General features: G+C 36.3%; 5 protein-coding genes across 5 annotated transcripts; 2 read left to right on the plus strand and 3 right to left on the minus strand.

The window, feature by feature from the left end:
- Positions 1–99: 99 nt before the first annotated feature.
- On the minus strand, positions 100–3430 carry LOC134744242 (WD repeat domain phosphoinositide-interacting protein 3). The gene is made up of 6 exons (XM_063677990.1): positions 3266–3430; positions 2898–3179; positions 2664–2815; positions 2297–2500; positions 1028–1265; positions 100–673 (listed from the first exon to the last, which is right to left on the minus strand). The coding sequence occupies exons 1-6, from the start codon at positions 3333–3335 to the stop codon at positions 570–572; spliced, it is 1050 nt and encodes a 349-aa protein (XP_063534060.1). The 5' UTR covers positions 3336–3430; the 3' UTR covers positions 100–569.
- A 350-nt stretch (positions 3431–3780) lies between these two features.
- On the plus strand, positions 3781–8093 carry LOC134744201 (zinc finger protein 726-like). The gene is made up of 8 exons (XM_063677919.1): positions 3781–4022; positions 4118–4244; positions 4323–4455; positions 4538–4752; positions 5335–5513; positions 6024–6219; positions 6748–6863; positions 7723–8093. Exons 1-8 carry the CDS (start codon positions 3919–3921, stop codon positions 7820–7822), a joined length of 1170 nt encoding a protein of 389 aa, XP_063533989.1. The 5' UTR covers positions 3781–3918; the 3' UTR covers positions 7823–8093.
- A 32-nt stretch (positions 8094–8125) lies between these two features.
- Positions 8126–9256, minus strand: LOC134744202 (ragulator complex protein LAMTOR2 homolog). The gene is made up of 2 exons (XM_063677920.1): positions 9013–9256; positions 8126–8524 (listed from the first exon to the last, which is right to left on the minus strand). Exons 1-2 carry the CDS (start codon positions 9078–9080, stop codon positions 8215–8217), a joined length of 378 nt encoding a protein of 125 aa, XP_063533990.1. The 5' UTR covers positions 9081–9256; the 3' UTR covers positions 8126–8214.
- Positions 9257–10405: 1149 nt separating this feature from the next.
- LOC134744203 (protein SDA1 homolog) lies at positions 10406–12762 on the minus strand. The gene has a single exon (XM_063677921.1). It carries the CDS (start codon positions 12654–12656, stop codon positions 10476–10478), a length of 2181 nt encoding a protein of 726 aa, XP_063533991.1. The 5' UTR covers positions 12657–12762; the 3' UTR covers positions 10406–10475.
- Positions 12763–13072: 310 nt separating this feature from the next.
- LOC134744244 (ER lumen protein-retaining receptor) lies at positions 13073–24787 on the plus strand. The gene is made up of 5 exons (XM_063677992.1): positions 13073–13245; positions 13371–13630; positions 14999–15145; positions 17019–17124; positions 24424–24787. The coding sequence occupies exons 1-5, from the start codon at positions 13155–13157 to the stop codon at positions 24456–24458; spliced, it is 639 nt and encodes a 212-aa protein (XP_063534062.1). The 5' UTR covers positions 13073–13154; the 3' UTR covers positions 24459–24787.
- The last annotated feature ends 606 nt before the right edge of the window (positions 24788–25393 follow it).

The following is a 25393-nucleotide window of genomic DNA, read 5'->3' on the forward strand; positions in this document are numbered from 1 at the left end:
GTCATCCCAATATATATATTTTCCTTTTTTTTTGGTGTTTGTCGATGTACTATTGTCATTTTGGCTAGGCTCCCTCACAGCAATAAAGAAGCAAGTCACTTTCAAGATAAGCAATATTTTATTTAGTTACAGATCATGAGATGATTTCAAGACCGTTAAATCCGTTACAACATCGCGATAAAAAATTTAATAAAGTCAATACAAATCAGTCACACTGATAAAGTTCTTTTGGAGATCTATAACACTTTTAGATTTAGATGATGTACAACATGATGACAATGATAGTGATGTCGCGTGAATAATATAAACAATTATTATTTTCAAGTTATAAAATTCATTTGATCACGTTTCACCAATAACATATAAACATACAAAGTACTCTGGCATCAAGTGCACAAACTCTTTCAACTTTATACTTACTTAACATTCCAATGAAACCTTTGGCAAATCAAAAATTGTCAAGAGTGTGTGTTCTTGTTGGCAAATAAACTCGAAATTAACATTATATCAAAAGGAAAACAGCATATAATCACAATATAATTTCTTAAATAGTTTAATTCCTACTTTGTTTACCTGTCTTCTGAAGTCTCAAGGAACTGCGCGTACACGTCTCGTGTACACTCGCCCTTTTCGTTAAACTTGTATTTGTAATAGGAGCCATCAGCACAGATCACTGAAATTAATAAAACAACTTGTGTTAGTTCAAAAAATCTAAATATTGCATGTTTTTGAGAGAATTTATTATAACCGTCTTAACTGCACTACCCATTTACCCTGCCCTTTTCATGACCTGACCCGCAATGACATTTGAGGACAACATAGAAATGATTTACTTTCTGAAGTATCTTTGACTTCACGTTGATGTATTATGAGGGAACTGATAAAAGAAATTTCTTATGTTAAAAACGTGGCATTTGGGGTTGTGTGAGTAAAACAGACCTTATTTCGTAAATCGCTCCTTCAAATAAGTTATTTTGTAATGATTTTAAAAGTATTATTCGCCTCACGAGTGAAGGTGAGTACTTACCAACAATAGAGCTCTTGTCTACACCAAATGCACAAATACATGGTGGGCCATTTGGTATTGTAAACTTGCAGAAACTCCAGTTGCTTGAGAAGTATTTAGGCAGAAAGTTTACCGTCGCTAAGCTGGACTGCTTGTTTAACTTTTCATCTTCTAGACTGAACACATGAACTGTGCCGTGGTCTGAAGTTACACACAAATTGGTACTAGTGTGGTTGAAGTTTATGCAGTAAATAGTTGCCTGAAATTAATAGAAAATACTCTAAACTTAGGTACATACAAATAAGGAGTCTTTTCAAAAGGGCTTATCACTAAATAGTATAAAACAAAGTCGCTTCCTGCTGTCTGGATGGATGTCTCTCCCTATGTATGCTTAGATCTTTAAAACTACGCAACGGATTTTAATGCATTTTTTTAATAGATAAGAGTGATTCAAGAGGTAGGTTTATATGTATAATACATCAGCATTGCACCCGTTTGAAGCCCCGGCGGGTCGCTAGTTTCTCTATAAACACTATATAAAATTAAGCCCTTTTGAAAAGGCACTCCTGAAATATACTAATATTATAATAAACTCTACTTGTAATTTCAAATTTTCATGCATTCTTCGAAAGTAATCTTTTAGAACACAGAGAGCTTAATTTTATACCACCATGAGCAATAACAATAATTAAATAACTTTGTAATGAGAAAAATGGCACCTTCTGACTTAATTATTAGTCATAACAGTAATAACTCATGTGATACAAGTTATCATTATAGAAATAAACAAGAATAAAATTGTTATGTTACTGTCCATATGTAGTAGAAGTTAATTATGAAATTACTGCTTCCAAGTGTTTTGAATATCAATAGAAACTTGTAATAGAAAAAAAAACTAAAAAGATTACACCAAAGAATGTGATTAGCAAATGCCGCACAGCATCTCAAACTTTTTAAAAGTAAAGTAGGCACATGTCATAAAAAGTAGTAGTGCTAGTAAACGTTTTATTGTACAAAAACACGTAGTAACCCTCCACATACCAGGTGGAAAATATTATTGTGAAGCAATGTGTAATAATTTTTCCTATTTTTGAGAAGAAAATAATACTTATTCTTCCTTTTTCAACCCAAACCAGAGCCTGGGGTCTGTAATACCCCACACCCCCCCCACCTTGTATGTGGAGGGTTAAAAGTAAACAATTAGGGAAAGGTGAATGTGAAGTATAATGTGAAAAGTCACGGATTGTGCTCTTAATACAAAGAGTGAGGTAAATAAAACATATGTCTCACCTGATGAGCACCTCTTCTTAATTCAGCTAATTTCTGTCCAGTGGCTGTATCAAAAACTCTAATAAGTGTGCCTTTTGTGGAAGCAGTGGCCAGCCGGGTTCCACCCACATTCAGTGAGAGACAACTGAGGGGAGCTTCATGGGCAGCAATTAGATGTCCATCGGGAGAGCTGCTTGTGCTAGCATGACTGCTCAATTCTACCAACTAATCGAAAAATAAGACATGTTAGCATCATTCTGTACTATATCTACATACTCTTACAGCTACAGAAGGAGGAATTCAAATTGTATAATAAAAGATAATTATATTAAAATGGGTACACTGAACTAAGATACTTACTAAGCATTTGCATATTGATATCACTTACTTGCACATGGCCTGTTTTGCGGCTGGGATAAGCAAGAACAGCATTGTTGCTGTTTGGGCAGACAACACACAGACCTTTGGGATTCTGACAGGTCTCAAAAACATTCAGCATCTGGGGCTGTGCAGTGAATGTGTAAACCTTAATTAAATTCTCTGCAAAGACAGAGGATACATTTATCTCACGGAAACAATGCTATTTCAATCACTGATAAGAGGTTACTGATAAACTACTTACCCAAAACAACAACAATTCTATCTCTTCTCAATTTCACAGCTTTCACTGGACTGTTGAAGTCAAGGGATATAGCAGAGTCCTTCTTCAAGTCGTCCCATATAATGACTCGGTTCGGCGGATAGACGGGCGTCTTCCCTCCGCCGACTAAGGCCATATAATTGCATCTAAACAGCATTTCGACGTAAGAAAGACCTCCTTCGGCAAAATTTTGACGTTCTTTTTCTTTAAGAGGGTCGCTGTTAAACACTCGAAACCCATTCTCAGTTCCACAAGCAAAACATCCTAAATAAATAACGAAAAAAGCTATTACAATATAACAGTAAAAAACCGACAAGATAATGTAATTCAAACATGCAACTTTTACTTACCTTGGTCTTGATTAAATCCCACATATAAAAGGCCATTTCCGAAGTTGCTTTCATCGGATAAATTCATCATACAGGATTACAATAATAGGTCTTAAAATGCAAGTAGTTTCAGCAATAAACAATAATAAGAAAAATCTGATTCAACCATCTCCCATCAGTCACTTTTTTTTTAAAAACAATTATGGCCTATTGGCCTGGATGCGAGTCCGTTAAGCTTATAAAACTCACTAGCAAAGAATATATAGTTGGTCAAGCAAATCTTGTCAGTAAATAGGAACAAAAAAAACTATACTCATCCTTTTCTTTTGGGTGCTAGTACTAGTGTAAGACAAAGATAGTATGATTCTCTCTGTCTATGTTTGAAATGAGACAGTCCCTTGACAAACTATAATACTCACTAGGGTATGTTCTGTCCCTCGCGCACGCGTATGGCAACATCTATAGGATCCTACCATCTATGCAGGAGCCTGACAGCTCATGTCATGGGGGATATGATCCATAGTTATATGGATTGTCAATTTCAATTTGTCTCAAGAGTCAAGAACAAGAATACTGGGGGCCTTGTAAAAAATTTCATCACTTGTTATTGATTATTTTGTAAATATTACTCTTATATTTAAGAAAACGAGTAAATAAAATTTTTAACTATTGCAATGAGCTCAATTCAGCTAGCAGAATATGTTTTATGGAAGTCCATTAAACAAAAACGCGAGGATGAATACGAAAATCAGCAATCACAGTTTTCATTAAGAAAATCGTATGTTTATATTATTCTAACATGAAGCTCTTTATATTAGTAATTTGGAAACAGTTTAAAGGGCTTTGCATTTGTTATGGGTTTCTTTGTTTTAGTGACGAGATTGTATTTCCGAATGAGATGATTTGCAGAGTCTGCACTAGCCCTGCCGACATACCTATCACAGGCAAAATTGATGGAATTAATATTTCGTGTGCAATTAGAACAGTATCTCATACTTGGGTGAGTGGAAGTGTTTTTTTGCGGTCAACACTTTTTTTAAATAATATACTTATTTATTAAAAAGAAAAATACTTTTAGGTAAGTATTACAGATTCTTACCCGAAATATATCTGTAAGAATTGCTTAGAAGAACTGAAAGTGGCCTTAACCTTTAAGAAAAAATGTGAGGCTTCAGATTCATTGTTTCGCCAAACACAATCCAAAAAAGCTTGTGAGTATACCTTTTTGTGTAATTTGGTTAAGTCTCCCAATTTTCTAGCTCTACAATTCTAACTTTGATTTTGTATGCTTAGACAATCATGCCGCCTCAATCGTGAAGCATGATTTCACCCTAATCATTAATCAAATGATGGAAAGAAGATCCAGCCGGCTCACTATTAAGAGAGAACATGGGAGTAGTCAAAGTAAGAAAGTCAATGTGTGGGGTCGAGAAACTGATGTAGGAATTAAAGACAGATCTATGAAAACAATAAAATGTCAAAGGTGTGACCTCACATTTGATTCAAAGGTTAGTTTCTTTGATTTGTAATATTAAATTAATGCTATAGTTTGTTTTCTTTAGCATTAGAAAAAAGGTAAACAGTCATGGTGTGTCTTTTTTTTGAAAAATATTGAAAAATGCTTTTAAAAAATTTGTTTACATTACTTATGAAACCAAAAGAATGTAAAATATCATATATGATTTATAATTATTGTAACATATATGCTGTGACTTATTTTTCAAAAGTGATTTTTAGGGTTCCGTACCCAAAGGGTAAAAACGGGACCCTATTACTAAGACTCCGCTGTCCGTCTGCCTGTCTGCCACCAGGCTGTATCTCATGAACCGTAATAGCTAGACAGTTGAAATTTTCACAAATGATGTATATAACAACAAATACTAAAAAGTACGGAACCCTCGGTGGGCGCGTCCAACTCGCACTTGGCTTGTTTTTTAATAAAAAGACCCACCTTCTTTCTAATGCAAAAAAAACGAACTATAGATAGTTTATAGCTCATTATTCTTAAATTAACAGTAGAGCTACACATGTTGTAACATAACATGTCCTTCATTAAATCAAATGTGAGCTGTAAGTTTAAATGGTTTCAGGATTTGCTGAAAGAGCACCGTCTTAAGCAAAACTGCATTTGTCCTCCTTGTCCAATATGTGGGAAACTTGTCTCCAACTTGGGAAGACACAAGAAAACTGTACATTTACGTACTGAGAAGTACACTTGTCACATTTGTGGCAAAATATCCTACACAGCAGGGGCATTGAGGAATCACTTGTAAGTTTAAATGTTTGTAATCTTCAATACAAAAATGACCTGAATTGGTAAAAACTTAAGAAGTTATGGTACATAAACTTGTGTAAAGTTAATTTAATTATTTTACTTACTGCACTCACATTCGATAATTTCTGTTTTGCCCTATGGGTGACTGGTAGAGAATGCCTTAAGTCAACTAGGCTCAGGCCACAGATTAAATAATAGTACTACTGTACAGAAAGGAAACTTCCTAAAAAACCTACTACTATAGGTACTATCCCTTTCGGCTATTTAGGGTTGTCAAAATTCAAGTCATTATCAAAGAGTAGTATTAGTATATGTCATTATCTTATCTGTGGTCGTGCACGCAAAGGGACGACAAGTTCTGCCAACCCTAATAATTGCTCGGAGCAAAGCTGAGCCGAACGGAGCTGAGTTTGCCCGAAGCGAGGAGATTCGCACCCTTGCTCAGGCCAAGGTACAAATCAAAATTAGTCTACTAATAAAAAATATGTAAATAAATTATTGCAGGTTATTACACTCGGACAAATGCAATTTCCCCTGCTCATTGTGTCCATATAAAGGCAAACAGCAGGCTTACCTAACTCTTCACATGAGGATACACACAGGCGAGAGGCCCTACTTGTGTTCCGAGTGTCCTGCAAAGTTCGTCAACCCGAGCAACTTGAGGAAACATCAGCTGACACATTCTAGTAAAAAGTTTGAGGTAAAATTGTTGCATGATTATTATACATTGGAGCTGTATGTGCTTGCAAATGCAAATATCTGATATTCATTTTTGGATCCTTTAAATAGGAATAGGCACTATTGCCATTAGATAAAAAAACCGGCCATGTGCGAGTCGGACTCGCGCACGAAGGGTTCCGTACGCAATACGCAAAAAACGGCAAAAAAAATCACGTTTGTTGTATGGGAGCCCCACTTAAATATTTATTTTATTATGTTTTTAGTATTTGTTGTTATAGCGGCACCAGAAATACATCATCTGTTAAAATTTCAACTGTCTAGCTATCACGGTTCTTGAGCTACAGCCTGGTGACATACGGACAGACAGACGGACGGACAGCTGAGTTTTAGTAATAGTTTTTACCCTTTGGGTACGGAACCCTAAAAATTAAAGATTAATTTGTATCATTCGTATTATTTTCTTGAAAACATGACACATTTTTGGCTTTTAAGAGATTCAAAACATTGCCGTTGTTCGTTAATTTGACATTCATAATTTATGTTACAGTGTAGTAAATGCAAGAAACAATTTCGGTTAAATAAATCACTACAGGAACATTACGACGCTGCCCATTTAAATGTTAGATACAGATGCACTATTTGTGGTCGTGATTTATGGACAAGGTAAGGTATTACTGTAACATTAAACAGAGATAAGTTCGAATTTGTATTATCTGTTTCCAAATGTTAAGAACATGTTTGGAATTCATCATTCCAATAAATAAAAAAATTCAGCTTACTAATTCTTAAAGGTAGTAATAGCATTGAAGGATATGGTGGAAATGTATGCTGTTTGCTAAAATGGTTAAAAGTCTGGCATACCAGTTGGGAGTTTGTATCTCGTCCGAGGCAGTAAATTTTGCCTTTGTTCAAATATCTTATACCTTTAAACAAACTTCTTGTATATATATATATATATATTTCGGGAATCTAGGAAACGACTCTAACGATTTGGATGAAATTTGCTATATGGGGGTTTTTGGGGGCGCAAAATCGATCTAGCTAGTCTTTGGGAAAAACGCATTTTTGAGTTTTTATATGTTTTCCGAGCAAAGCTCGGTCTCCCAGATAATTATCATTACAGCACAATCTCACTAATCCGGCACTAAAAATTCGGATTAATGGAAGTTAGAGCAAATCTGCATATTATTGATGTGTTTTTTAGTAATGTTGTAGAAATACTTTTTACTAAAGTACTAAATTCAAAGAAAATTCTACTCTTATCTGGAACTTCGCCATATAAGACATTAAAGGGCGAAAATGTAAACGCACATAGTAAATTAGGACATAAAATGGTCATTTGTATCCCAAGTTTAGTGCCCGATTACTGGATATTCCAGACCATTGAAGTGCCGGATTATCTATAGATTTTACTGTAGTTAAGGACATTGGTGTAAATTTCTGTAGTTTGTTTATCATATTTTTAGCCCTCATTGCCCTATTTGAAATTCCACCCTGTATAAATATTGTTGTTTTGTTTCAGGCGGAAACTGCTGAGTCATGAGTTAAGAGTGCATAACCGAGAAAAACATAAATTATATGAAGAAGTGCATAAAGTTGTCCTTAATGATAAACATGATTGAGTATAATGTACACTACGCTCACACAGGGCATTATTTCTACTTTTTAATAGCCTGTTATAGTGTCCTACTGCTTGGCAAAGGCCTTCCCTCCTCGATGACTCCCGTTGTTGAGCTTTTTCCGGCCTGGCTAGTTATTATGAAGGTGTCTAAGTTGGCCCCACCATCTCCATCTGGGCCTGCCACGTTCGCACTTATTTTGCGACATCAACTTGATGGCTATATAATCAGGGATAAATTACTTTTCGTTTATACAGTTAAAATGTAATTCAATGTTTAATTGGATATTATTATAATAAAATAATCGTCAAGATACTTGCATTTTTATTTTTGAAATAGGTGTATGTAAAAATTGTAATAGATAAACACTTAAGTCTAAAAATGGCAAGTAGATATTATGAGTTAGCAACTTGTTTCAAAGGCCCCTCTAAATACTGTGCTATAGCATTAATCTTCTCTTTCAATATTCCGAATCCCACAGATTCTTTGGCATATAAGCACAGCAGTAAATTAGCTACTTGGGTAATTGCAATTTTTCCATTATTACAATCTACCAATATTAAGTGCAATTTGTCTTCTTTGAAAACATTTTTGCCGTTTTTTTCATATGCAGACCACACGTTACTCGCAATCGCAGCAGTAACTCTGGCATCTTTGTCATTGTATCCAGAATATGCCAAAAGAGCTCCTTGGTGGTTTAGCAACCTGTAAATAAAATAAAAAAAATAAGTAGTAGTAGTAGTAAAACTCTTTATTGTACAAAAATAAACATAAAACAAGAGAAAAACGCATCATTTGTACAAAGGCGAACTTATCCCTTTCAGGGATCTCTTCCAGTTAACCTTTGAGCAATTGAGGGAGAGTTGGAGAACCGGTAGACATCAAAGCTGTACTAAACGGCATAAAAGAAAATATTTAGTTTCCTAAAAGACAGGTAAACCTATAACCTACAGTATATAGCATGGGCATGTGATTTATGTAAAATAAAACAAATATATTAACAGTCATCCATAGTTATAATATATAATACGTTCTATACGATATAATACATATGATAAACTACCTAACCGCACACATCTTTTAATTCCGTCCGAAAGCCATAGCTTTAGCTTTTTTAATAAGAAATAGTTATTGGACTTATTGGTTATGAGCAACCAGCAACCTAACATTTCTTATTAATTCGTGATACGTACAATGTGTTTTCAACTCCTCCCGTGTTTGCTTGGCTTAGGACCTGAGTCAACGCCTTTGGCTTTAACATTGCGATAATAGTACAACAAGACCAGAAACTTTTAATCACTGTTATTTACTTATTTTATTTTCGTCAGAGAACACTTCGAAGCGAATTAACGTATTTGCAATAAGTTGTTTGTAGGAAACCGATATTCTTTAAGAAGCAAAATGTTTTAAAACGATTGGTGAAAAAACATACTTGGGTTGACATTTACAAAATAGAATATGACATTATGACGATGCTAATGACAGTGACAGGTGGCTGAGGCTGCCAACATAAGAAATAAAAGGCTGCGTTCTAATTTTCGAATACACATAAGGGTCTTTATACGTTATACAGTTTGGTTTGCGATTTTAAAAAAGCTGTACTTATCCCTTTCTTTTGGGTGCTAGTACTAGTGTAAGACAAAGACAGTATGATTCTCTCTGTCTATGTTTGAAATGAAACAGTCCCTGACCAAACTATTGCAAATCATGTTCGAAATTAATCTTTTTATTTGAGTATTTCCATTTTTAGTTTTTATTCACCACACGAGTTTGAAAATGCACTTTTTGATCTTCTATGACCGATAGCTAATAAGTTGCATTTTATCCACAAGACTCAATTTTAAGTTGATTTATCATATTGGTTGGTGGACTTGCTGGGAAAGTGATAATTTTGAATGCATAGACGTACCATAGCGGAGGAAATGGTATGGTAGAGCCGAGAGATGATCTTATGGAACTTTCAGTAGGAGTAGCAGAGAAAGCGTTATTATTGTTTGTCCTTGTCACAGTCTCACATTTTTTTAAATCCCCACCGTAAATTTAGTATGGTTCATGGTGGGCAACAAATAAGCCGACCAAATGCCCTAGTCCATTAAAATATGGAGTGTAGAAGTAAATACCATCTATACCATCCATACATTAAAATAAAATAAAAAGCCGACCAAATTACGTAGGTGGTTTCTGGTATGTTTTCAGGAATGTTAAGTTCGCTCCAGACTACGCGGAGTGTGGAGGGCCCTTTAAAACGTGGCTTTTCATTTTGTCGCATTGCGTATGTTCTGTCCCTCATGGGCGCACGCGTATAGCACATCTATAGAACTAGATCTATGTTCGAATCATAAGCATAAATTTTAGGTCTGTGGTTCGAATGATAAATATTTATAGTTTGTCAAGCAAATCTTGTCAGGGTAGAAAAAGGCGCGAAATTCAAATTTTCTATGGGACATCCTTCGCGCCTACATTTTTTAAATTTGCCGCCTTTTCCTAGTGACTAGATTTGGTTGACCAAATATAGTTTAATTATTTCACAGTCTTCACCCTTCACCTTCAAAATAAAATGGATCGCGTGGAATTAAATAAAAAAACTTTTAAAGGAAACAACAAATATTTTAAAGAAAACAATACAGAGTTGAGAAAAGGTAGGTAAAAATTTTCGTTATTTCATTTTCTTCTGCTTAATCAAATAATTTCTGAAAGCTATCTGTTTGTCTTTAAATGATCGTTTGATTTTGCCCTTAGCTTTATGTTTGACCATTTGATAGTTCTTAGTTTTCCTCTTTTCTCGGTTAGTTTTAGAGCAATGTATATTCTTCCTTCTATCTTTATAACCAAATTTGTCTCTCTCTTCCCTTCCCTTGAGAACTGATTCCAATCTAGCATTTTTGTCATGCTTCCTCTTTTTGTGAATATTCTCAATAGCAGAGAGCTGGACTAATTCTCCAGACTCCTCTTCATCTTCTACAAAACTCTTGTTTCTCTTTACTCCACTCACATGTTTCTTAACCTGTGCAGCATCAATTCTCTTAAAATCTTCATCAGTGAAAATAGTTTCCATTGCTATATTTCTCGCAGTTTCAACTTTCTCTGCAATATCTTCTTTATTTAACTTTCTTTTGGCTTTTAATGTTTTCCTAGTGTTTACATTATCAATGTTTGCTTTATTTCCTTTTGGTTGGTTATCTTTATTTCCTGTATCTTCATCATTGTCTTCTTCTTCGACAACCTCTTCTTCCTCTTCTTCTCCATCATCACTATCTTCATCACTGTCAGATATATCAATTTCTGACTCATCTGAATTAACATCCACCCAGTCATCACTATCAGACTCATTACCCTTTTTCTTGTTTCCTTTCTTTTTCTTTTTCTCATCCTCAGTGATATCCTTCTTTTCTAGAAGAACTTCAGAGCCCGGCACATAGTCCTTAATCTCCATATCACCATATTTCTTTGTTTTTAGCTCTAAGGAAGCTTCAGTTGGCCTTCCCCTGTCTTTTTTGTGCAGAAGAGTGGGCATTGATTGTCTGTAGAGCTGAATGAGTGATCTGGCAGCCATCATGACAGATTTTTCTTTGTAGTTCTTATACTGTACTAAATCTCTCAACAGGTCCTCTGTGATAGCAAGAGGACAGCGGGCACAGATCTCTCTTACTGCATTTAATCCAACAGCCATAACATCTGCGGAGTTCCTTTCTGTGATAAAATTATTTGCAATAGCCCTCATGACTGGTTCTATGATTTCAGCTGGTACCAGTTCATGGGAAGCCTGGGCCGCAAACTGAAGTATTCTAGTGACTTCTCTCTGATGTGGCAGCAAGAGCCTTGCAATGAATGGATAGTAGTTAAACAAGAACAAATTGTGCAATCCAATAAGCCTTGAGATGACATCAAGGCACATGAGTTTCACTTCGAATCTTTCATTAGATGGCTCCATTAATTTGAACAGTTTCTCAGCAAAACCTTGTGGGTTGTTAAGTAAGTGCAGTGCAGAGAAATTAAATACAGGAGCTTTTTCCTTCTTCTTTTTTAACTTCTTTGCAACTTTCTTCACTTTTTCTACCATCTTATCTCTTTTCCTTGTTTTTTTGTTAAATTTATTGGCAATCATGGTATCCCTTGGATCCACTTCATCCTCACTGTCCGAGTTCTCTTCCTTTTCGGCCTCATCTCGACCCAAAAAGAATTTTAATGAAGCAACCATTACCTTAGTTACTTTGGAAAAACATCCGATGTCAGCAATTATGTTAACTGTCTTCTGATCATTCCATATATTCTTGTGATAAAGCTCTATTAAAATATCCAATGATAATTTTGCAGCTTTAGCATCAGAATTCCTCAGCATAGAAAACATAAAGTTCTGCAGTGTCGAATTAAATTTCATATCTTTATGCCTCATATTCATGTTCTTAATATCTGTTATGATATGAGTTTTTAAGAATTCTCTCAGGTGCTTGTCTTGACATTTCAGTAAGTTGAAAAACAGTTCCAACAAATCAAAAGGTGTAATGAAGTTTTTGTTCCTCAGTAAAATTAAACATTTACACAATGCAAGACGCATATCATTGTGCAAAGTCGTGTTGTGACTTTTTAAGATATCAATTATTTTCTGAGGAAAAAATTTCATGTCTTCCAAATAACACTGGGCCACTTGAGCTAGGAACATAGATTGTTCATCTAGTTTCTTGTTGTATTGCGTCGGATTAAGGTTAAATATCTCCAAAGTGGTTTCAAAATGAGCCAATTGTTGATTGAATTCTTCCTTATATGATTCTGGATCCCTTTTGATTAGATTTTGCAGTTGCGTGAGGTTGTTGGGCAGCTGATTATTATGGCGTACCATTTTGAGAACTCAAGTTAAATTTACAATTAATCACTAATTCACACCATTTGAAATAAACTTCTGAATCAATTTTTACACGTGAGGTCACGTTTGTATTAAGTTTTCAGAAAACTAACCTCAAATTAATATCTGTCAAGTTAACTGTCAAACACTGCCATAACACTGCACTGCATATCCGTTTTAAATAGAGGCTTAAACAACGTCCGTCTTTTGTTAAGGGCCCTCATGAGTGTGGAGTTTAGCGCATGAGTGTGAGGGGCCCTTTAAAATATTTCGATATTGAAAATGATATATATGAATTAAGAATTTCACATATTAGAATTATCTATCAAGGGTCGAATGGTGCTCTATGTGATAAATTAATAATACATTTTGATTATCTGTCTTCTCAAACCAGAAGCCCAAGAAGGTTCTGTCATTCAGCCACGTCATTTTCGCTTGATAGATGATAGTATACGCGGCGTTAAAAAGATAAGGAGTGCACTAAAATATTAAACCATGAATTTATTCCGTTTACTTGGTGATTTGTCCCACCTTCTAGCTATTATTATACTATTACTCAAAATATGGAAAACGAGATCATGTGCAGGTACAATAAGATTCCACTTTGGGTAGTAACATGACCGGCATGCTCGGCGTCTGTTATGTTATGTGGAGTGATCGTCGAAGAGTATTTGGTCCTAATAAACGTATTGGTTTTCTGTCTATTTACAGGTATATCGGGAAAATCGCAGATACTCTTTGCAATTGTGTATACGATGCGATATTTAGATCTGTTGACGACTTACGTGTCTGCTTATAACACTGTTATGAAATTGGTGTTCATCGTCGCCTCTTGCGCTACTGTTTATTTGATCTACGTCAAGTTCAGAGCCACCTATGACCATAACCATGACACATTCAGAATTGAGTTTCTGTTGGTTCCATGCTTTGTGCTGGCGCTGCTGATTCACCATGACTTCACTGTGCTAGAGGTGAGTCTTGTCAAAAATACCAATTAAATAATCATCTTATCTTAATTAGCTTCTTATTCTTGACTTATCTGACATAGAGTTTACATTTGCATCAGAAGGAGTATGTATGTAAACACTTGATTGCACATAAGACCGGTCAGACAGACAGATATGGTTTGGAGACAGGAGTCTCCAAATCATATCTTATTTAATATGGTTTCTCAGAAAAAAAAAAACCAGCCAAGTGCAAGTCGGACTCGCGCATGAAGGGTTCCGTTCCATTATGCAAAAAAAGGCAAAAAAATCAAAATCACGTTTATTGTATATTTATTTAGCCCCACTTAAATATTTATTTTATTTTTAGTATTTGTAATGTTGTTATAGCGGCAACAGAAATACATCATCTGTGAAAATATAAACTGTCTAGCTATCATGGCTCATGAGATACAGCCTGGTGACAGACAGACGGACAGTGCAGTCTTAGTCTAAAAACACTACAGTATCATAATAATTAATTGATTTTCCATGAATTTATCCTCAGATAGAGATATTTAGTATGTATGTGAGACTTTCTGTTTGGTCAAATTATCAGTCATCACCACTACCAATACCACTGCCAATAAAAATAAAAAACACATTCATTGTTGTTGTGTGCTAGAATAATTTATATTGTAATTTATCATGAAATAAATAAACTAAACTTATAAAACTCCTGTGAGACTCAAACATATTAGATTATTTTAAAATGGGTACTCACGCCGCGCCCTCGACCAGTGAAGATGTGTTGGTGCTCCGTGAAGACGGTCCTCATAAAGTGGACCAAAACAGGTCAAGCTATTCGACTTAATAATACGTGAGTGACCCGTTTTTAAATAATCTAATAAACTACACTAAACTATCACAACCTATTTTGATTTCTATAGAATTAATTTTTTTTGGAAACCTTATAAAGAGTACAATCCATAAAGGAATTATACACCAGAAACTAATGTCTATACCTATCTTGTCCATGTATCTTGTGTGTCTTGTTGTACTATTTTAAATAATTCCATACATGGCGGGAAGCAGTTCATAACTCGAGATATTGTATTGAAGACTTTTGAACTTAAAATAGAATTACATAAATGTTAATATACTTTTTCCTTTTTTATTGTGGGACGTACCACATTATTACAATCTATAAATAGTATATACAGATGGTAACGTATTGGACCGGCAATCTAAGGATTTGGGTTTGAGTCCCACGTTGACTTGATTTTTTTCATTGTGATTGACATCTGTATATACAATTTATAGATTTACATAAGGTTCCAATTTCTTCAGTTTTTTCCCGCGAGAGAAAATAAGGTTATTTCAAATTGATAGTAATAATATTTGTGTCATTTTCAGGTCATGTGGACCTTCTCCATTTACTTGGAATCAGTTGCTATCCTGCCACAGCTGTTCTTAGTATCAAAGACGGGTGAAGCGGAGAGCATCACTTCTCATTACCTGTTTGCCCTTGGATCATACCGAGCCCTCTATTTACTTAACTGGGTAATTATTATTTGTTACATACCATTATTAATAAAATTTAATGGTTCACCATCACTGACATATAATAAAGCTGTGATTCTTAGTGTAAGGTTTGAATATTATCATTATGAACCAATGTGATACCGACAACAGCCCTTGTACTGGATGGTTTGGTTGAGTGTTTTCATAATCTTATGGAACCGTATAGGCTCGAATGTGGCGTACGACAGGGTGGGTTAAGTTCACCAATATTATTCAACTTATATGTAGACGCGCTGATCGAGCAGCTTAGCAGCACTCATGTCGGCTGCCATGTTGATGGCGTGTGCCTGAACAACATCAGTTACGCAGACGACATGGTGCTGCTGGCGCCCTCGGTTGGCGCGCTCCGCAAACTTGTCTCCATATGCGAGTCCTGTGCCTCCTCACACGGTTTGATTTACAATGGTAAAAAGAGTGAGGTAATGGTTTTTAAGTCCGGTAACAAATGCCCCTCACATGTGCCCCCAGTTCGACTCAACGGGATCACTCTCGAGAGAGTCTATAGGTTTAAATACTTAGGGCATATTGTTACCGACGACTTAAAGGACGATGAGGACACGGAGAGCGTTGTGCGTAAGGGCGAATATGCTGGCCCGAAGGTTTGCTAGATGTTCAAAAGCGGTAAAAATAACTTTGTTTAAGGCGTTTTGTTCATCCTTTTACACAGGTAGCCTTTGGGTCAGCTATACCCAAAAATCGTATAACGCTCTACGAGTGGTGTACAACAACGCCTTCAGAGTGCTGGTTGGGCTGCCTAGGTTCTGTAGCGCCTCCGCCATGTTTGCGGAGGCTCGAACCGATGGCTTTGTAGCAATTATACGCAAGAAAGCGGCCTCATTACTGCGGAGAACCAGGGATAGCTCAAACAGCATTCTAAGGATGATTGCTGATCAAGTTTGTTGTCCAATAATGATAACCTTAATTAAATTAATTAAATCTAATAAAACTTTTAAGTATTAACATAGTTTTTAAGCCTTATAATATGTAATACTAACACAATGGGATCATGTTATCTTGAAAATAAATAATTGAATTGAATTGAATAATACAATACAACTACAACAACTGACACCCAAAATTGTCATGAAAAACTAGGAACACTTTTTTTTTAGTCGGGATCGTGGTATTACAACTATCTCTCTCTTTAGCCCTTTTCTATACCCTTTGGGTGTAGACCTTCATTTTGCGCCATTCGTCACGGTACAACTACTAGCTATACATGAATCAATAGTCCTCTTGATTCTGAGTCGATATAATCCAAGAGTTGTTAGTTTTTCTAAAAAATGTAAATGGTACACTTTTTTCTGAAAACCCCCATCTTGGCTGTCTAATGAGACCATGTGAAATTCAAAGTTTATTTTACAAAATAATTTATTAATTATTGTTGTTTATTCTAATGCCCTAATGGTTATTTAATTTAATTGTTTACTCATAATTATGGTTAGAAGTCCCCACCCTTATTTGGATCCTCGGAATTATCACGAATTATGGTACCAATTTCTATAGCATTTCTACAATTTTAGTTGTAAAAAATAATACTGATTTACTTTGACAATACTGTAGTATAACATGTAATGTTCCTATTAATAAATTATTACAAGAGAGTTACATAAGATTAAAGATAAAGTCATTGACTGTGTATACAGAAATGTTATAGCTAGATTTTTCTCTCTCTCTCTATGATAAGTAGTATCCAGTATTAGATGTAGTAAATTGATAGCAGTAAAAAAATCGGGCATTATAAACCGATTTATACTACGAATATTAAAAAAAACCAATCAAAATCATCATCATAACTTTTAACTACTTTAAAACTAGTAATTAGATGCAATGATTCGAATTTGGTTTTCAGGTGTACCGCTACGTCGTGGAGGATCATTACGAGTTAATCGCTATCGTTGCTGGCGTCGTGCAGACTGTCCTGTACTGCGATTTCTTCTATCTTTACATCACGAAAGGTAAACATATTTCAATTGGTGATTTGCATAATGGTGGAGGGTCGTATCATGTAGATATGTTATATTAGACTATTAGAGCATCAAACTGTGTAGTGGCTAAAGCACAGAATAAGTAATAGGATTATGATACAGAACGGCCACGCACCACCCTGATTCGAATTAACTCGCCCCGCGACAGCAGATTGACGAGCTTTTGGCGGACGCTCAGTTCGATTTTTAAGCAACTTACTCGCACTCGCACAACGACGCATGACGCGTGTACAGACGTGCCGTTTACACATAGAAACGCATATTATGATTTTTGATGTATGGCGTGTCCGCCGTAAAGTAAGGACACTAAGCACGAATAATTTCGAGGCGGGCTCTTCGTATCTCTATCGCACGCGCATAATTATATTGCAGTCTCGCCGGCATCATGGGCGGGACAGCAATATAATTACGCGCGTGCGATAAAGATAGGAACAGGCGAGTCAATGTTCGAAATTCTGCATGGTTAGCGTCCTTACATTAGATGATGGGGTGTTTTGTGAATTAAGGTGCCGTAGGTTCAGAAAGCGGAGTTTTTGAAAAATCGTACCGCTTTTTTCGATCGCAAACGGTTTCCAAAAAATGTATTAGAAATCTTGAGGGTTTTCTCTAGTGACTTCATCGATTCAAATCCTGATTTCTCTACTTTCGATTGATAGAAAAGTCATGAACATAGGTCTAAAACGCACTATAAAAATTTGTAACAATTTTTGCACAAAAGCGCGCAAATCTGCGGTCCCGAACGCGCACATCCACCTCGCTCATGCTCAGTAAGAGAAGAACTCGAAACACGAACCTACGGGGCCTTAAGTGCCTTAACCTCGGAAGGCCCACCATACAAAGTTTTCCAATTTTGAATTTGAACCTTGTAGTATAATAAATTCGGATGATTTTTATTTGTTTGAAAAAGCAATGAAACTAAAGAAATGCTACTTTATTTGGTTTATGAAAGGTTCTAATTAGATTGAAACGGAGTTATCATTGTAAATTTGTAATGCATATTGTGCCGTACGAGGTTAATCAAATCAAGTTTTAAAGAGTGACCCAGGAGACCGTAACTATTACGAGACAAGAAAAAGTTGATTCACCCCTCAATCAAAAATCAAAAAAAATCAAAATCAAAATATTTTTATTCGGTAGCTTAAAAAACACAAATTACAATATCTGCGCTGGTGCCTCTTTTTAAGTGAGAAAACACTTGTGCTAAGAGAGCACCGCTCTTCCACGCGGTTAGTTAACAGTTAACTTAGAAGTATATAAAGTATATTTAACTACATTTTTTTTTTTTTTTTTTTTTTTTAACATTAACAAAACAACTAAACATGATTTCAATGTAATTATACTACTATAGGGTACTTAATATAGAAAAGATGTGTGTGTGTGTGTGTGTGTGTGTGTGTGTGTGTGTGTGTGTGTTTGTTTGTTTGGGTCTGTACTAATGTTCGCTATACTTATTTTGAAATTAAGTTTTCTATGTCGTTATAGCTTTTAGTTTGTAACCATTTAGTTAACCTACTTTTACACTCGTATGTAGTGCAGGAATAAATGTCAATGTGTTTGTTTATTTGATTATATAGACTGCAAGATTGTGCCTGTTGCTGTCTTCTGGCAAATGCAGTTTTCACTGTATGGGTTTTAATTACATTAGTCTTTTTCCTACGTGTGCATGTATTGTCTTTTTTGTATGTGGTTCGCTTGTGTGTTTTTAGAATAAGATTTAGAATATACAATTTTCTTACAGATAACAGATTGCAGAGTAAATAGAGGTCGTTAGTAGGGAATCTGAATGGCTTTTGGTGCATGACTTTTAGCAATGCTCTTTGAGCTCTCTCAAGCTCAAGAAACTTAGTCTTTGTGGCACCACCCCACACAGAGATACAATATGTGATGACGGATTGAGCCAGCGATACGTAAACTTGATTTAGCACAGTTTTTGTTACTACATGCCTAAGATTTTTGAAAGTCCAGGTCAGTTTGCGGATCCTATTCATTATGTTCTCAGCATGAAGATGCCATGTGAGGCGCTGGTCAATTGTAACTCCAAGGTATTTTGTGTATTCCACTTTGCAAATAGATGGGCAGGAGCAGATGGCCAGTGAGTTGCCGCAATTATGTATCCTAATTGAAAATTCTTTCTCTGGCTGTGAACGGTTACAGTTGGCGAAGCAAATAAAGTTGGTTTTGATGGTGTTAAGGGTGAGCAAGTGTCTCTGCAGCCAGCTAGCGATTTTTGTGAGGCCAAGTTCTGCAGAGAGGCGGACCTCCTCCCAGGTGTCTCCTGAGAATACCACAGCTGTGTCATCTGCATAAGTAAATATAGTTCCCGCCTCAATAGACATGTTGCATAGTTCATTTATATAAACTAGGAACAGCGTAGGGCCTAGAACACTACCTTGTGGTACTCCGTAGGATATGGGGCGTTCATCACTAATGCAATCACCAAGTTTGACCTTCTGTGTTCGGTTCTGGAGGTAACTACTAAAGAGAGATAGAGAGGTGCCTCTTATGCCTTTCTTTTCCAAGATGTTAATAAGGATGGGAACCGACACGGTGTCAAAAGCCTTTTTCAGGTCTAGAAAAACCGATAAACATTTTTTGTTTTTATCTACGTTATTAATTATAAGCTCAGATAGTGCCGTTACAGCGTCCTCCGTTGAAATACCTTTTCTGAAGCCGTATTGTGCTTTCGATAGGATGTTAAATTTATTTAGGTAATTGGTTAGTCTATTGTTTATCAGTTTTTCCAGAACCTTCGAGAGAGCGGGTAGGACCGATATTGGCCTGTAATTAGATATGTCACTTTTGCTTCCTCCCTTGTAAATAGGGGTAATGACCGCTTGTTTAAGGGCGTCAGGAAATACTCCCTGTTCAAAGCACAGGTTTGCCATATATGATATTATAGGGACTACGGTATTACTGGCCATTTTTAAAAATTGAGTTGAGATGCCATCCCATCCAGGAGCACTACTTGATTTTAAGTTGGACAAGACTGAGAGTACTTCGCTGGAATCTGTTTCTAATAAAGCAAAAGAGTTTACGACAGTGTTATTTGAAGTCGAATCATCGAGTGCTACATGACTTATTGGATTACTAGTAGCCGGTGGAATAAGTTCAGCGAGAGATTTACCGATGTCAGAAAAATACTGGTTGACAGCGTTTATTGACTCCGTAGGCGATTCTCTGATGTCTAGTAGCTCTTTATTCTCAGTTCTAACAGGTTTGCGGTTAGTTATCTTATTTATCGCTTTCCAGAGCATCTTAGGGTTGTTACTAGCTTTATCTAATTGTTCCTTTTCGTATTTTCTTTTTAGGTTTTTGGTTAGGGTATTGCAGTAATTGCGGTATCTTTTATAAGTAATTTTTAGTACGATATTGTCTGGATTCCTTTGAACATTTTTCTGCATATAGTTCCTATTCCTGATGCATCTTAGAATTCCTGGGGTAATCCATGGTTTAATGATGCGATTACTCCTTGGAATTAAAGTGACAATAGTGTTTTCCAAGAGGCATCGCCTAATTTTTTGTATAAACATTTCCGTTAGTGTATTAGGATCATTTAAACCGAATAATTCTGCTAGGTTGTCTTTTAGGAGAGTACTGTGTGCATTCTCGAAATTTACTTTAATTTTCTTTTTATTATAGCATTTAGGGATATCAGTGCTACCGATTTTAAGAAGTATCATCGCGTGGTCAGTTATCGTTGTGTCTAGAACTAGAGTTTTAGCGTTCGAGTGATTATTGTCGAGCTTCAACATAAAATGGTCAAGGCAAGCACCTTCCCTTGTGGGTAGTATATGTCCAGGTAACAAGCCGTGCATTGCCAACATATTAAGGTAGTTTAATCTGTTAGCCTGTTCAAAAGATTGCTCATTGGTTTTTTCTCCTATATTGATATTAATATCTCCGGTTATGATAATATTTTTAGTTGACTTGATAGTGTCAAGATGAGAACTTAGAGAGGATATGAAACAGTCTGCTTTACTATTTGATGGGGATCTATATATGCCTAATATTATAGTGTCGTGAGTAGAAATTTCTAAACATGAGGCATGTGTTAGTACAATTTCTCTTATCTTATATTTACGGCTATTACTAACGTACGCAACAACCCCATCATTTTGATTTAGGTGGTTAGAAGATGAAAAATGTGTGTAGTTTTCTATTGCTGAGACGAGTTTGTGAGGGTGCAATCGGCACTCACTTAGAATAATAATGTCGACGTCAAATTTAAAATTATTTAAAACTACTAGTAGGGAGTCCATGTTGCAATAAACACTTCTTATGTTTTGGGAAACTATAGTGAAATCTGATGGATGGAAAGTTGTATATAATGAGATGTTTTCAGTGTTGCATTTCATGGATTGCGCAATGTTTAAATCGTCTATTAGATTTATAGTTGTAAGTGTGTCATCCATAATTAGAATCTATATATATGTCAGATAGAGTAGCATACGGGTTTGTATATTTACTTAATTGTGTATAGTTATTTCCTACCGTATTTGCGCCATAAATTGGTGATCTGCATAGATCCATAAGGCCATCATTATAGTTGATTTTGGATTTGTTTCTAAGTAGATATGTTTTTCGTTTTACATGTAACGGGTGTGTTTTTAGTAAGGTTTGAGTTTGATTGTAAGTGTGAGAGTGTAAGTGATACATAAGGTTATTTATTATGTTATACTGTGACAAATGTGTAGTCGTGTGTTTTATTGTTGTAAATAATGTAGTATAGACTAATTTTCTTAAATCTAGGTTGAATAGGGAGATCATAATCCAGTAATACATAGCCAAAAATTGTGCGTTAGAATTACAATAACAGAAAATAAACATGGCTAGTCACGTTTGCTGAAAAAGTCTTTGTATCTGCGCCTCACTTGTTATTAATATTATTGGTGAGGTCTTATTTTTCCTAACAAATACCTTCCCTAGTGCAGTCCAACAGAATTCATAGTCCTTTGAGCGGGATAAGTCACGAGCCAGAAAACGCAGGCGAGCCGCTTTGGCAGTTAAGTGTTCCGTGACGTAGATCGGGGTTTCCAGTGAAGTGTGTCCGAGTTGCTTGGTACTTAGTTTGTTCTGTCTGTTCGTTTGATTGTATTCTTTGCATTTCCGCAATATGTCGGTCTTGTGTATGGCTGACACCATTTCTACTATAATGGGCATATTTTGTTTATCGTTTTGCCGGCTACGGACCCTGTATATGTTCGAAATGTCCGAAGGCGATGTATTATGTCCAATAGATGCGGACAATTTGGTGACCATGGCTACCAGGTCCTCTCGGGTCTCTTTGTCCTGTTTAGGGACGTTTTTAATCTCTATATTTTTCTTACGGCTGTCCCGTGTCATGTCCTCAATTTTGTCCTCCAAAAGGTTGATGTAGTCTCTGTCCTGCTGCCGGTCCTTTTCCAACTTCTGCACCTGTTTTTTCAGTTCCTCGTTTTGTGCCGTCAGGTACTCGATAGAAATTTTCTATTTTAGAGTTAGATTCTTTTATTTGTTGTAGGGTCGGGTTTATGAGTTTGACCTCATTTTGTAGGCTCTTGAACATTTGCTTCATCTCCTCCTTAAAGCTATCCAGTTCGGTCCCTGGACTGTCCCTTGGCCTCTTGTTTCTACGCTTTGTGCCGTAGTTCGGCGGAGTTTTTAATTCATCGCCACTTTCACTGTCTGTCATTTTGTCTGCGTACTAGGGCACTATAAAAGTACAAGAGGTTAAGCTTGCGAAGAACTTTAAAATATGAGTCCAAATCGAGACGTAGCGCTGGTTGTTTTTGTGTAATATCAGTGCAAAGTACCAGGGTAACAGGAGTAGATCGGAGCTCACAGCATAGTCCGGCGTAGCAGATACGGCGTAGCAAGTGCTTCGTAGCAGCCGTAGCACATCTATGCCGTAGGGTTGTATCGTAGCACTCGACGCAGCAACGGGCGACGCTGCGACAACGTACCAGGGTAGCAGAAGCACACGCGGAGCAGAAGTGTGGCTCAACGCGCGGCGTGATCACTTGCTGTTATTTATGCACTCCTATTTTACTCGCCGATTTATTAGGGTTAAAAATTGTATTTAATTAAAGAAAATAATTGTCGCGGACTAAATAAGCACGTCAACGCCTTGCGGCGGTCCGGGGGGAAGAGGATCAATATATCATATAATTCACGAAGCGTAGCAGTAGCATGGCTTTTGATTAAGAGTAGACAGAGCATGGAACACACACACACACACACACGCTTACGTGTAGTTAAGTCACGCTCGTTTGTAAGAACCAGTGGAATTAAATGCGTGGGGTCATAGATGTGTTCTAAATTGAACAGAATTGGATATTATGAGAATGACTCGTACGACCATCAATAGGTATACGTATTATTTAAGAAAGTAAGTAAATTCAAGAAATGTTAATGTTCGTTATTCCAAATAAATAATACATATTATTGGGGCAATATTACCTCGACTGACCTAGTCCCAAACTAAGCTTGTACTATTCATACCTATATCAAAAGGTAATTCTAAGTAGAAGAGGTGTTGTCGAATTTGATAGCTGTAGTACATATATGTCGCTGTACGGCCCCATAGGTACATTATTCGGTAACTCAGGTTGTACAGCGCCATCTTCTTTAGCTGTGAAACTTGGGGGCACGATTTTTTCTTAGACTATACATCTTATACAGCCAAATAATGTTTGTTTATATCGATCAATACGTACACATTTCTACAGGATATTCATGCTACAAATATTAGATGCCTTTACTTTTATTGGGATTCGAGCTCACAACTGCCATATATACTACCAACTAGGCCAGGGGTTTGCCAACCACAGTAGAAGTTACTAGTTTTAGGTATCTCAGCCACGTGTGTTGCAGCCACATGTTGTTTTCAGTTGTTAAAGGCTTGGCCAAACACGCAAGGGGCCGGTGGGACGCAGTCTGTTTGACGTCGCTAACCTGTTAGCATGGGCGGCGGTCGCGCCGCGCTACCGCGGCGCTGCGTCGTGCCTTATGTTTGGCCAAGCCTTTAAGAACTTGCGCCACTTGCACCATTCCAGCATTCCACTATCCCGGGATTAACTCGTTAACCAAGTGTCAAATTGTACTGGTAACCATGGTAACTCCAGGTTTAACCGTTTAGTGAATGGTCCAAGTGGGCCTAAATGTTCATTTTTTGGCGGGTTGAAGAGCCGCAAACGATTTGCCGACCCCTGAACTAGGCTGCGAAGCCGGTTCATTGCTCTTTACGTTTGTGTCACTTCAAGCAGTAACCCTTTTTTTCTCTTTTTACAGTTCTCAAAGGAAAGAAGCTGCAGCTGCCGGCTTAATGATGCAATAAAACTTTACACAGGTGTTGTGAAGGTGTTTTTATAAGCCAATAATTTACCTAGATATACAACCATTGTCAGTATAGTTGTAGAAATGTTGATTACTGAAACCAATTTATGTGCGAGTAATTTTATACTTAATTATTATTACTGTTTATTATAATTTGCGTAATCTGATCAGTATAACGTTACGAGAGCGGTAAATTGAAACTTGGATTGGCTAAATACAATATTTTTTTTGTTAATAAAATTATTAACACAGATCAAAAATAATTGCTTATTAGTTATTTGAACTGTTTCTTAAGCTTATTATAGATGAATTTTATCGTCTGTATTGTATAATGTAATTGATAAATCCCTATCCCGTATCCGTAGTTAATTTCTAAATTAATTAAGCTTCTTTATCTATAATAAACATTACCCTACTCACCCTACTGTATTAGACACCTGACCGTCTAGCATGAGTTGCGTTCTCGCGCGCGAGTCCATACTTGAATTCGCGCAAGATGTATGGAGTAGCGCGCGAGAACGCAACTCTAGCAGGTTTGTTGTTACATAACCCGTTAATAAGAGCTAACCACAACACCATCATGACATACATGATAGCGGTTACTGCGTAGCACTACGAAATTAGCGTAGTGTCTAATTTGTAAAAGTATATATTGGCTTTTCAAAAGAAAATATTTTGTAATTCCATTCTATAATAATAAAATAAGCTTGACAATATCTATCACTGATAGATGGAGGGATATTGATATTTGTATAGTTTCCGAATGTAAATACCACTAAGTTTGCACGTCAAATTTTTTAACATTGTATTTTCTTTGGAAGCATATTGAAATGATTTCTCTAGAATTTATGCAATCAATGGCCATGTGCATTTTCAGTTTACTATATTGTGGCGAGGCGGCCTAGGGTCATGGCGTTAGCCGCGA

This window comes from Cydia strobilella, chromosome 9 (assembly GCF_947568885.1).
Source record: "Cydia strobilella chromosome 9, ilCydStro3.1, whole genome shotgun sequence".
NCBI classification, from domain to species: Eukaryota; Metazoa; Arthropoda; class Insecta; order Lepidoptera; family Tortricidae; genus Cydia; species Cydia strobilella.

Bases quoted from the DNA above. Each gene is read 5' to 3' on its own strand.
- LOC134744242 (XM_063677990.1), bottom strand. From the start codon at position 3,335: ATGATGAATTTATCCGATGAAAGCAACTTCGGAAATGGCCTTTTATAT. The intron at 2,816-2,897 runs GTAAGTAGTTTA...CTGTCTTTGCAG, and splicing joins TAGAATTGTTGTTGTTTTGG to AGAATTTAATTAAGGTTTAC. The intron at 674-1,027 runs GTAAGTACTCAC...TATTAATTTCAG, and splicing joins AGACAAGAGCTCTATTGTTG to TGATCTGTGCTGATGGCTCC.
- LOC134744201 (XM_063677919.1), top strand. From the start codon at position 3,919: ATGAGCTCAATTCAGCTAGCAGAATATGTTTTATGGAAGTCCATTAAA. The intron at 4,753-5,334 runs GTTAGTTTCTTT...AAATGGTTTCAG, and splicing joins ACCTCACATTTGATTCAAAG to GATTTGCTGAAAGAGCACCG. The intron at 5,514-6,023 runs GTAAGTTTAAAT...AAATTATTGCAG, and splicing joins GGGGCATTGAGGAATCACTT to GTTATTACACTCGGACAAAT.
- LOC134744202 (XM_063677920.1), bottom strand. From the start codon at position 9,080: ATGTTAAAGCCAAAGGCGTTGACTCAGGTCCTAAGCCAAGCAAACACG. The intron at 8,525-9,012 runs GTACGTATCACG...TTTTATTTACAG, and splicing joins GGAGGAGTTGAAAACACATT to GTTGCTAAACCACCAAGGAG.
- LOC134744203 (XM_063677921.1), bottom strand. From the start codon at position 12,656: ATGGTACGCCATAATAATCAGCTGCCCAACAACCTCACGCAACTGCAA.
- LOC134744244 (XM_063677992.1), top strand. From the start codon at position 13,155: ATGAATTTATTCCGTTTACTTGGTGATTTGTCCCACCTTCTAGCTATT. The intron at 13,246-13,370 runs GTACAATAAGAT...GTCTATTTACAG, and splicing joins GAAAACGAGATCATGTGCAG to GTATATCGGGAAAATCGCAG. The intron at 17,125-24,423 runs GTAAACATATTT...CTCTTTTTACAG, and splicing joins CTATCTTTACATCACGAAAG to TTCTCAAAGGAAAGAAGCTG.